At 40.0% G+C, this 13,422-nt stretch overlaps 1 protein-coding gene across 1 annotated transcript in view; it reads right to left on the minus strand.

The window, feature by feature from the left end:
- The window catches only part of PTPRQ (protein tyrosine phosphatase receptor type Q), a 517,581-nt gene that overhangs the window by 63,138 nt on the left and 441,021 nt on the right, over positions 1-13,422 (minus strand). The window contains exons 40-42 of the mRNA XM_063927718.1: positions 7,322-7,348; positions 6,835-6,916; positions 3,156-3,246 (exon numbers count right to left, since the gene is read on the minus strand). Coding sequence (XP_063783788.1) covers positions 3,156-3,246; positions 6,835-6,916; positions 7,322-7,348 — 200 coding nt within the window. The remainder of the gene's footprint in view (positions 1-3,155; positions 3,247-6,834; positions 6,917-7,321; positions 7,349-13,422) is intronic.

The raw sequence follows: 13,422 nt of genomic DNA on the forward strand, positions 1-13,422 counted from the left end.
GGACTGAAATTGACGAAATGACTGTCGAAAAGCACTGTTGTCGAATCGACATTCTTCAATTGAATATACTTTTGTCGAAAAGCCGCATTTTTACCATTGCAGACATGTCGAATTTGACAACTGTCGAATTTCAAAAAGTCGAATCTGAAACGGCCGTTTTTTTGTCGAAAAGTACTATATTGCATTGTCGAATTTTTTTGTGTGTCAAAAATGCCCCGTTTTTCGACATTTGCAGCAATTCGACCGCAATTGCATATAAAACATGTCTTGATACTAACTGCCCTACCAGTGTTACAGAATTTATTATATATTTTTTATTTGCACAGTTCCACATTTTTCCTTACTTTCTTTCTTTCTCTTGTGCTTAGATTGGATTTTTGTCATTAATTCAACATTTGGGACTGACTGCTTTTTTTTCACACATGGGTTTAAGTAGTTACTTAAGATTTATTGTTCAATATATGTGAGTTATTTATATTAGCATCAAGGATATTTTCATTTTTAAATAAAATAAATTGATCATAGTACTTGCTGTGGATATACAGATCAGGATTGAAATAGTCAATGTCCAATAGAAGCAACTTGGGGCCTAATTCCGCATGGATCGCTACTCCGAGAAATTGCAGTTGCCTGCGAGTAGATAGGTGACACCCCAGCAGGAAGAGAAAACCCTGTGCAAAATTGCGATCGCAGATCACTATCCACTCACGAATACATACGCAATTCCCGGAACATCAAAGAATATTTGCCGTCTGAGCAAATGCGAGTAGGTCTAAGGCTGCTACTAATCTGCGACTGAGACATCCTGGAAGTGGTCTGCGCTGATGTCAGAGACCCTCCTCAAAAATGCATGGGCACGCCTGCGTTTTTTCTGACACACCCAGGAAACTGCAGATTTCCGCCCAGCAACGGCGGCTTAGTGTCAGTCAAACAGTGCCTACACTACGATTACGACCTGTATGCAAAGTCTGATGCTATTACTTACGCGTGCGCAATGCAAACGCTGCGAATGTGCAGTTGTTCGATAATCGCTTGTTTTGCAATTTCTCTGAATAGCGATCCATGGTGAATTAGGCCCTTGGCACAGAGCTAAATAAGAAACTGCAACTTAAAATAAATCTAAGGATTTATTAAAAAGTCGTTGTAATCCTATGGATAACCAAATTCTTCTAAAATACAGTATGTAGACAAAAGTGATTGGACAACCCCCGTGCAAGTGAAATAGTGTACTCCTGCAGCGTGAAAGTATTAAACGGGTAGCGGAGCAATGATTAGATAATTTGCTAACTAAATGGCTTGCCGGAAGGAGCTAAGCGAGTTTGAAACAGGGATCATCGTAGGCTGCTGGATCCAGTGTGAGAAGCATTGCGGATATTAGGAAGGGTCCTAAATCCACTGTGTCTTTTGTCACTAATACATGGAAGAAAAATTTTAATTTTTCTTCTCTACCATGTATTAGTGAGGTGTAACTCACCCTGGAAGACCCCCGAAACTGCAACCCAGGGACCAGAGAGTGCTAACCAGGGAGCTGCGAAAGAACAGGGGTCAACCCATGTATACCATTACACGTGAGATCCAAATGGCCACTAAAGTGCCGATTTCAACAAGAACACTTTGTAGGGAAGTATACTTAGATATTATGGGTGAGCAGCACTTGGATATTATGGGTGAGCAGCTGCAATAAGCCTCTAATCACAAAGAAGAATGTAGCCCAACGCTTACGATGGTGTAAAGAGCGCAAAGATTGGACAGTGGAATAATGGTAGTGTGTGTTATGGAGTGACGAATCACGATTTACACTTTTCAGATCAGATGGAAGTGTTTGGGTTTGCCGATTACCATAAAAACATCTGATACCAGAGTGTACACCAGCTGCGACAGTTGCGATTAAAAACATGGCGCAGCTGCGACTGCAGCCATGTATATCCTGCATATGCATGGGTCAACCAGATTGTCGATGGTACTAGATTTCTGCATATGCATCGCAATTATGCGAATGCCTGTACAAATTTGCGACTGCATCGGTGGGCGTCTTTCACGTTTCTGGGCGGCTCTTCACATGCATTTTTTAGCAGAAGCAGTTCTGAGAAAATCGCAATTTCTGTCTCAATAGCGATCCAACCTGACTGAGGTCCACAGTTAGGAGGACGTGAGTTGAGTTACCCATTCTTTGACATGCCTCTGTTCACTGACATTTTTGTGGTACAGTCTGTTTATGACTTTTAACAGCACTTGATCTGTTACCACTGTTTCATTGCTGTTCATCAAATTCATTTTATATTGTTGTGAGGTCATTGTTTGATGCAAGAAATTGCACTGATGAATAGCAGCTTGTATAATTCAGCAAAGCAATTATGCAAAATGAGCCACTTTGGAGACTTATGGTTCATGTTTTCAATTGTTTGCAAATTAAATATATCATTGCTATTAAAATATAATTTCTAGGAATTTATGTGGTTCACGCACAGGTTTTTATCCCTTGTCTATTCGTAAACTGAACAAACCTGAGCTTCAAATGGGTTTACAGTAGTTATGAGCTACCTAGGTGAAACTGATTTTTTATATATTTATTTTTACAGAACCTAGAGATGTTTTCATTGAGTTTGGCAAACGTAGTATATGCATTGCATACACATAAGCTCTACAATTGCAGTCCCCATGGCCAGTATATTGTGCAGTCCCTGTACCCCCCATGTAAAGTATCCCTATGACTGGTATATAATATAGTGTTATAGAGAAACCATTATATATTGCAGGCCTTTGACCAGTATACAAGTGTAGCCTTGCGACAATCTGTCGGAATTAGTGTAGGCTCCTAACCATCAACATTTCCTGTTTAGAAAAGCTTATTGCAAACATCCAATGCTATCATTGGTTACTTTTTGTTCAGCTCTAGTGATGCACTTCACATTACTGTTACACATAAATATATCACAGCAGGGGGTTGTAAATGCTGGTATACAGTTATTATTATCTGGTGAGATGTTATGTGTCATATGGTTGTACTGCAGTATGTGAATATATATTCTGTATAGTTCCTGAACTTGCAGCGGAAAAGCCTTCTTGGAGCTAACAAAGTAAATGTAAGCAAGCAAAGCACTGAAGTTCTATGTCACAGTAATAGCAAATGAAAATAAAATCTGCAATATACATACATGGCTTTATGTTTGTAAAGCGATTCTTTGACCTGTTCCATGGCAGATCAGCATCAGAGATTGCAAGTTCTTCAAGAAATTTTGGTAGCTCCTGTAAAAGGAGAATGTAGTCCGATTAACCCACATGTATAACGTAAAAACTGTAGTAACACATCTATTTAATTTATGTATATAATTGCAACAACTAGACAAGTTTCTAAATAAATATTTTCTCTATCACATCCTTTAGGATAACAAAAGTGATTTTGGGAACACTGCATTTAAATACACTTATACTGATTAAGCCTATCAGGAAATATACAGCCGTTTGTTTTCTACATTTCTTGCAGCAACTGTTGATATGCAGATTTGCCTTGCATTTATGCCTAAAGGCATGATTCAGAGCTGAATGCAAATCCCGTCGCCAATTTGCACTCAGCGGATCTGCAAAAATATGATAATGACACTGCCACTGGGATTTGTACAGAGACTCCCACTGATGGCGTCTCTGATCTGCTGCTTGTGTGAAAAAAATGCACCATAGATCAAACTGTGTAACCCTATGACTGCTCAGGATGTCCGTTGCAACACTTTTGCATTTTGGAAAGCGACCCGTTACCTCCCACAAACACGCACTACCTGTCATTTGCTGTGCAGTGTGGCTCTGATGCGCAGTACAAAAGAAACTAAAACGCTCACCTGCACAAACATCAGCACTGCGTCTGCCTCTGAATCAAGCCCTTAGTATGGCAGTGTAATAAAAACCTGGGGTTTAGCTCAAGGCATGAAAATAAACCCAAAAGGTCATAAGATACAGTAAATTAGGGTAGCAAAGTAAGAAAGCTATACTGCTGTAGCTTGGAACAGATTGGTATGGGGCTTGACCCCTGCACGTTGATGTTTCATGTCACAAAATCAATTCACCAATTCCTCAGAACAATCCAGATCCACTTAACAGTTTTGGGGGCCTACTTATCACCATCCGGAACCAAGTTATCAGATATGAGGTGATAAAACCACAGAATCTGCACTGCAATAATTGATTACATCAATCATCGCATGCTCTGTCCCTGTGATGCCTGTCGGCAGCATCCTTGGGGTATTTTTCGTGAAAAATTTCCAGATGTCCGCCACCACCGATATCGCCGCTACCACACCGCAAGATCGACCCCCCATCGCTGCTACACCCTTCCCCCCCGTGCTAGGGGGCAGAGAAAGCTGTGCAAAAGGCTGCATGTCGCAGCGATGCCCTGTGATTATCAAAGGGCTCACTGTGATTTTTTTTCACACTTTTTTTTGTAAATTCGGTCCTGATCGCATTTAACATTATAAGTATGGCGATGTAGGTTACTTAAAAATGGTGAATCAAAGGGTTTGGAGCAGTTTTTCACGAAAACTGCTCCAAGAGCCCTTTAATACATTTAAGTGATACTAAAATAATATGGAAAAGGGTGTGAAAACACCCTTTTTCACATTTTTTTATTTTTGTAAAAATAATGTTAATAAATAGGCCCCTTAGTCTTTTTCTCTATTACCTGAAAAAATGTGGATTGTTGCCTGGAAACTTCTTACTAGGTGTATTTAGATGCATAGCAATGATTTTTTTTATAGCATGTGTACAGCATGTGTACCAACTATACCCCTTTCACATCGCACAAATAACTCGGTATTGACCCGGCATATTGCCGGGTCGACACGGGTCAGTGTGCGATGTGAAAGCGTTATGTCGGATTTCCCGGGTCGCCTGACCCGGTAATTCAACCCGGTTTATAAGCAGTGTTATTCCCGGGTTGGATACAGGGTCAATGGCTCTGTAAACGGATTCCCGGGTCGAGACGATCCGGGACCCGTTTACAAGATAGGGAGAGACAACGCTGAGATTAACTCATCTTCCAGCACCGCCTCCACCTCCGCCCTTGCTGCCGGCTCCGTCCCCCGTCACTATGGCAGCCGAGCCGGCAATATGCCGGATGTAGAAGCCAGCAGAAAGAGGTAGGAGAGTCTCCAATGCCGGATCCCACCCGGGAAGGACCCGTTTCTAATTCCCGGGTGGGATCTGGCATTGGAGATGTGAAAGGGGTACTAGAGGCTTGAATGCCTCTGGCAAAATTCAAGATGGACCTCCTATTTGATTTTCTATAAACACTTAGGACTACATGTTTTATCATATCCATCATGCATATTAGATATACAGGTATGTGAGGCGCGTGGCAAAATAGTGTCACAGCTTTGTAAGTGTATCAGCTACACTTACCCAGCAGCTAGTCATTATCCTTGGTGGCTGTTGCCCCTGGGCTGAGGCGCAAATCACACATACCATGGGGGGCGGATAAATCATATAAACATAGCTTTAACGTTACATGTAATATGTGTAACGGCTGCCTGACCCCTGCGATCGGCAGCGCTGTGTTTTACAGCTGTAGCTGCACTTGGGACGCAACACTCAGCTTATTGTTGACACATGTTGATACAACGTATTAAGGTTTTTGTTTTTTGTATTTTGACACCTTTTTCATACTTTACATCCAAGTGGACTATGATTCGGAATACTAACCATTACTGAGCGCAGCGGCAGTGGAGGGAGGCACCCTGCACGCAGTTCGCTTGCCATGCAAGGGGACACAGTACATTAATTGAGGTTCCCTGTGCTCTGATGGTGAAAACAACACTAACATTTTTTGGTAAAAAAATAGTGTGCTGATTTTTGTGTTGATTATTTCCCGGGTCGATCTTTTCATGTGTCGACCATTTGTACCTGTCGACCTTCTCCTGTGTCAACCTTTCATAGGTCGACTTTTTGTCCATGTCAATCTTTTGTCAGTGTCAACCTAATGCATGTCGACCACATGGGGTCAAGCTAATGACTGTCGACCTAGACATTGTAGATCTTCTATAGCACATCCAGCAACATCTCTGCACATATGGGCTTTCTATTCTGACACACCAACAGTCTCCAAAACCAGAAATACCGTTTTAATACTTGTGATTTATGCCCAGCTATGTAATAGATAGGCAGCATGTTATCATAATGGTGCAATGATGATGGGCCTATTGTTATGTGAAAGCCTGGAGCTGTTGCTCCTTCTGCCCCATTGTTAATCTGGCCCTGCTTATGCCTCAACTATAGGTATAGGCAAGTAAAATAAACAGTATGAAAAATATAAGTTGTTACATGCAATTCCCATCAAACACAATTGTGACTGTTACTCAGTTACACAGATGCAAAACATTTCAGCCGACGGAACACTAAAATGCTATATATAGAGTGCTGTCAAAATGATAATAATAATAATAATAATAATAATAATGATAATGATAATAACGTATATATATATATATATATATATATACACACACACACACACACACACACACACTGTGTGTGTGTGTGTGTGTGTGTGTCTGTATGTGTATATATATATATATATATATATATATATATATATCCATCAAAGACCCCAACTCCTTTGTGATCTGAGATAATTTTTGCCTTGCTAGGGCGATTTATTTTGTGGCACAATGTAGCTTGTAAAACCCAACTTGGTGTAACATTACTAACTAAACAATCACCCCGGTAATTGGGTATTGATTATCAAGGCCACAGTCTTTCTTGGTCTCACACGCTTAAAATGGACATGAAATGTGACACATGAAAATTACTGGAGAGCTTGTGATGTTGTGACAACTGTTAGGAACATACCGAAAATTCTTCTTGAAACTTTACGTTGTTATTGGCGCACAGCTCCTCGACATGCTGCAGGAAGGCTTTCTTGCTCACAGGCCTAGGGAGAAGGTGTAAGATTAAATTACTTATCAGCCTCACCACAAAGGTTTCTTAAAAGTATCAAACTCTGATTCATTATATATTTATTGTTACACAAAGCACAGCTATTTGGATTGTACACAGATATGTTTTGTGGTGCTCTAGTTCTCATAATGACATGGTTTAAATATCTTACAATGACTTCTCAAGCTAAACACACACATGCAATGTTCACCCTAGAGAGAGACAAAGCATTTCTCCAGTTTCTATGCAATTAGTCATGCTTTTATGATTTATATGCAAGTTGTCCTTGTAAATGCACGAAAAAAAAAGAACCATACATTAACACTCATCACACTATCACATATCACATCTGCAGGCTCAGACAAGGCAAAAAAAACACACAAAACTTTGGGCAACTTACTTGAGTGATTTCCTATAACTAAGTAACCTGCAACAGAGATTATATTAAATTATGTGTGGAAACGTACAGTTTGTGCAGTACACTGAGCAGAAATAATGCATTTTTCTGTATTTTTTTCATGCTGCAGTTTAATGTTATTATATGGCATTTGTTACATGGAAACACACACAATGCATGCCACACTGTTACTGTACTGCACAGCACAACACAACAGAAGAAGTTGTGTTCTACTGGCTCTAAAAAAGTGGTGAACGAAAACAATATAAATAGGGGATCCGGTCAGTAGAAATGTCTAGTTTGGGTGATTAATGCCCCCTACAGACTCGAAGACCCGCCGCCGAGCTGCCCGACGGGCAGATACGGCCGACGGGCGACCCGGCGGCGGGGGGGGGGGGGAGGTGACTGGGGGAGTGAAGATTCTTCACTCTCCCCGTCACCCGGCTCCATAGCACTGCATGCTAAAATGGACGAGATTGTCCATATTGACCTGCATGCATAAGCGACGGGAAACCAACGATGAATGAGCGTGGGGCCGAGCATCGTTCATCGCTGGGGCCTACACACTGAAAGATATGATCAGTATCTTGTTCATTAATGAACGAGATCGTTCATATCTTTCGACCAGTGTGTAGGGCCCTTTAGTCCTCGATAATGCAAGTATGCTGTTTTACAGAAAATAGATTTATTTATGTTGACTAGGACAGTGCTAAACACAGAGCCATAACTAGACTTTTTGGTGCCTTGTGCCAGAAAGAGCCAAAACTGACCCCAGAGAAAGCCCAGGATATGATGACCCTTCACACACACACACACACACACACACACACACACACACACACACACACACACACACACACATACACACACGCACATATATATATATATATATATATAAACTGAGCAGATCCATGCAGTGTGCAGCTACATATCCAATCCTTTGCAGTCACACACCAAATAGATCTGACCAGCTGCAACGCTGATCACTCTTTCACAAAGTACAAGGTAAGCTTCAAGTAGTTAAAAACTCTCCAGTTTGGGATTCTCTAGCTTTCTATGCAAGGGCAGATAGCGCAATTAATATAGTGTCCGACTGCAATGTCATAGGCAATGGGTTTGAATCCTGGGCACATCAGTATCCTGAAATGTAATAAAGGACAGTGTGAATGAACAACAAAGGGTTCTCAAGTCAAGTCCATGAATGCTGTATAGGTATTAGAGACAAAAGGGGTGGGGCTAGGAGACGGGTGGTCAGGAGATGCTGGGCTTCAAAAACGGGGGAAGCTGCAAGTGAAAGTAATTTAGAATTGACAAGTGCTGCTAACAGCGCCCCATACCATGCAGTGCTATGTGCGGAGCACACTCCACACACACACCTAATTACAGCCCTGGCTAAACATACAGTCTAACAACTAGCAATATGCTTTTTCAGTGAATTACTCAGCTCTAATGGGGATCCCCAAGGGTAGAGTGTGTTATAATAGCTGTAGCAATGACCCTCCTGGTCTGAAAAATATTTACAGCATATGCAAATTGGCATACTTTAAAGTCTTCATTAATTTGGAAATCAAATAAATTAAAATATTTAATTTTATGCATTCTTCTTTAAATATATTGTTTTCCTCCAGTATTCATTAATGCCACCGGTAAGCAATGCAGACTCCCCAGCAATAACTATCTCCAGAGACCTAGACCACATCCTGATCCATACTGAGAAGCAGGAGGATGTTCGATTAGGATGTTTTGAAATTGTAATTGTATTTGTAAACAGTCTTTTAGATTAGGCTCTTGTCCCACTTTTAGGGTTAGGGCTTTTCAACTCAAGTTACTCTCCGGTACTCGATAAAACTTATAGTTTAGTTGAATCAGAACTTTTGTTTTGTCTGGCTCACCTTATGAATATGGTAGACAGGACCAAATTAAAACGTTTTCTATACTACAAATAGCTTTGTCTTCTAAGAATGTATTGCTGTCTTTGTGTCTTTTCTTTAATAATTTGACATCCTACACCCTGACTAAGTAACCTTTACCTCCATACATGTAGACTAACAAATGTGTCTGCAGTGAGAACATTGCTTTATTTCCACGTCAACCATAAAAATTTAATTTATGGATGCATGTGGCTGAATACTACAATTTGGTAGCTTAAAGTGTATCAAGACTTTTTTTTTATTATTTAAAATACTATGAATTTGTTTTAACTCTGGATATCCTTTGGATGGTATACAGTTTCATGTCTGGGTTTTTAGTCTAGGAAAGGTCTTATTTCACTCACATTACAATTCACACATCCATTGAAAACTATACATTTCTGGTGCCAGAAGTGCTGAATGTCACAGTCTGATATAAAACTGGAAAGTGATTACTAAATTATAAAATATTGAGTAAATATTAACATTAAAGGGGAATTTCACTGAATGTAAGAATATCATGGGTTCTACAGATGGAATTGTGTGCTTTGTTATAGCTCCTGAACGTGATCAGGGACTACAATATTACATGGTCTGAGTAGTTGACCAAGTAATTAATGTTTTTGCAAATATTCTGCAAAATAAAAAAACTAATTAAAAACTGTAATTTGAGTAGTAAAATTGGTCAGGTAGTGGCCTAAATGGTAATTGTGATCTATAATTTCGCCAACTTGAAGTGGGCAACTGCCTCTTGGTATTCGACTGGCTGAATCCTTAAAATTAGGCAGATTGTGCATCTGTCACCCTAAGAAATCAACGGAGTCCTGGAATAAATGCCTATTTCAGCACCCTCTAACTAAAACATGCAATCAGGGTAAATATACATGATTGGCTTCATGCTTTGCCTAAACTTGCATACTATTGGTATTTTCATGCAAATTACATAATCTTTTAATACACACCATTGGAGAAAATATGGAGAAAATGTACTTTCAGAAATAACACAATAATCTGAAATCTTTACTTTTTACACACAAAAAAATTATGTACCTAGAAATGACAGAGCCGCAACTAGACTTTTTGGTGCCCTGTGCCAGAGGGAGAATTGGCGCCCCCTCCCCCCACACACACACATTTTTTTCAATAGGGACATAAGGTGCACGCCTCGTGGGGAGGAGGCATGGCAAGACTGATGCCAGAGAAAGCCCACTATATATATATATATATATATATATATATATATATACTATACACATTTATAGACCACTGCAAGAAAATGGATTTGGATACAAATCCTCTTTATACTGTACCACATTTATGCACTTAACTTGAGAGCTCATTGTTATTCAGTCACAATACCCTTTATTAAATAACATGTTTCAGTATACTGCCATACCCGGGATTTAAACATATAACCTGTTGAATTCTAATCAAAGACCCTACTTATTGAGCTACTTGATCCTGTATAAAAGCTATGAACACTATATGAAGCTACTGTTACTTTGTAAAAAAAAAAATCAATAATCCAATCTCTTCCAGCCACACACTACATAGATCTGCTCAGCTGCAATGCTGATCATTTTTTCACAAAGTACAAGGTAAGATTCAAATAGAATTCTCTAACTTAGAATTCTCTACCTTTCTATGCAAGGGCAGATAGCTGAAGGAATAGATTGTCTGACTGAAATGCCACAGGCAATAGGTTCGAATCCCGGGTATGTCAGCATATTGAAATGTAATAAAGGACAGTGTGACTGAATAACAGACATCTCAAGTTGAGTTCATGACTGTTGTATAGGTATTAGCGACAAAAGGGGTCAGGGTAGGAGACAGGGGAAGCTGTAAGTGAAAGTAATTAAAACAGATAATTGACAAGTGTTGCCAACAGCGCCCCCTACCCTGCAGCGCTATGTGCGGTGCCTCCTCCGCACACACCTAGTTATGGCCCTGAGAAATTAATGATGTGATGTCACACAATCAAGTGCTATGGAACATTACTAATCCACTTTCAGAAAACTTTCCCTCACTTTGGGGCTGATTCTAAGGTACAGTAGGAGCAAAGCAATAATAGGAGTAACTGTGCACCTTGGCAAAACCATGCTGCACTGCAGGTGGGGCAGATGTAACATGTACAGAGAGATTTACATTTAAGGGACATGTCCAAAATAAAATCTAAACTGCTGTGTAAAAATAAAGCTGTGCTACATGCAAAAGCAACCAGCATTTACCCTGTATGCAAAAATAATAAATGTACTGTATTTGCCCCAATTGTAGTGCAGTATGATTTCTCCAGATGCAAAGTTACTTGCTTTTTTTTACATTACTGCCAGTTGTCTCATAACACGGTGGTAATTTGATTATCCTCCCTTTCTCTAAAGGGATTTGTCAATTATTTATTAAACATCTTTATCAGCCGTGTGTCGCCCGCCCCTTCCTCCCTCCACCCCAGTGCATGATGTTGCGTAGAGGGGGCAGAGCCACTAATAACGGGAAGTGCAGCACTGCCCAGAGCATCTTAAGGCAAGGGCCACGGGACAGTGACGCTGCCGTCCTGCCCCAGCCCTTACAATGAAAAACAGGGACCCCTGTGACATCTGAAGCCATAAAATCCAGCCCACATTTTCTTTTAGAAGGTAAAATCTATGGTTGGGAGGATTCAAATGATGATTTTACTAATTCAGTTATGACTATGAAACATTGGGTATAAACATTTAAAACAAAGCCCTAGTATAACATGTATTTGACTTATATCGTATGTGCATGAAATTCCTCTAGCAAAGCTGGTGTATACACATAATGAAGTATATGTTGTGTATTTAATTATGCCTCTATTGATTTTGGTGTTTGCAAACATAAATACATAGTACAGTTCCCCTTTTCAATTTTCTTATCATGGGCTACAATCCTGGGCCCTATCTCTTCCTGTGAAAGGATTCCTGCTAAACATATCATCTCCAGTTTGTTGCCGTTAGTTTCTACTTAATGCACCTGACGTTAGTGTGAGGAAATGAGAGGTTAGACTGCTATAAATATAAATGGTTAAAGAGCAGATTGTGTAATCTACAAAATGTTAATTTGGTGTGTTGCTTCATGATCTCTTATAATGTAAAAGATCCTGATTCATTGTAACACCAGACGGTATGCTGTACATGAACGGCTGAGCTATTTATTAAAAGTGCTTACAAAATTAAATTAAGCCCCTTCTAAAAGGAAGAATGTTACAATAAGCACCATTTTGGAGGCTTTGGACTTTACACTTAAAAGGGTATAATATTACATAGCAATTTTAGAACAAAACTAAAACAATTGTGACATTTAATTTTTAAGCTACAGTTAATTACCTTGTTAACTGCATATACATTTCCTGTTTAAATAATTGATGCAATTATAGGGTGCCCTACACTTCCTGCAAGCTGGGCTTTTAATAAACATTGTCTGCTGAAAGATATGCCATGGCTGTCATTGTGATACTGAGATTATAGTGCTTGTACAGCATAACAATTCCATACTGCCGAAAGTACCAGAGTTACTGCTAGGAAGAAACTACTACATATACAATCCAAGTGTCTGTAACAATGATTCACTTGTACATAACAAGAAATTGTAAGTGCTACAGGGATTTGTGTAAAATGTCAATGTATGTTCTTGACACTAACTTTTACTGAAATTCCTAATGAATCAAAGGCTAGGAAACTGCAGAATATTAATATACAATATTAGAAGCATTTCATTTTAGAGTCCAATTCCCCAAATAATACATTCCTTACAAACTCATGTGATTAATGAATAAATTATGTATTAGCCACATATTCGTTCTAGAAAGCAGAGCTTAACTTTAATCATCATTTTATAGGAGACAAAAACTATATCCACAGTATCTTTAAATTAGGGTCACTTAAAATGTTACTTTTCTGGGGGCGTGGCCTAGCTGCTCACGGAACAGGACGTGTGTGAGGGGAGCTCTGCAGCTTGCCTCCTTTTTCCCTCCTTTCATTTGCCAGCCACCACTCCGGTCCACTCCTCTACCCTCTCCCCTGCCTCAGAATACTGCGGGGTGCACCACCGGAAACGGGGAGACATCTCTGATGCTCCTGTGGCTTGCAGCCTAGCTGCTGTCTGGAAGCCGGGGGCCTAGATTTTGGAGCTTCCCCGAGCCGGACTTCCAGAGCCGGGAAATCCCTCCTGTAGCGCCGC

The sequence above is a fragment of the Pseudophryne corroboree genome, chromosome 6 (assembly GCF_028390025.1).
Source record: "Pseudophryne corroboree isolate aPseCor3 chromosome 6, aPseCor3.hap2, whole genome shotgun sequence".
Classification (NCBI taxonomy): Eukaryota; Metazoa; Chordata; class Amphibia; order Anura; family Myobatrachidae; genus Pseudophryne; species Pseudophryne corroboree.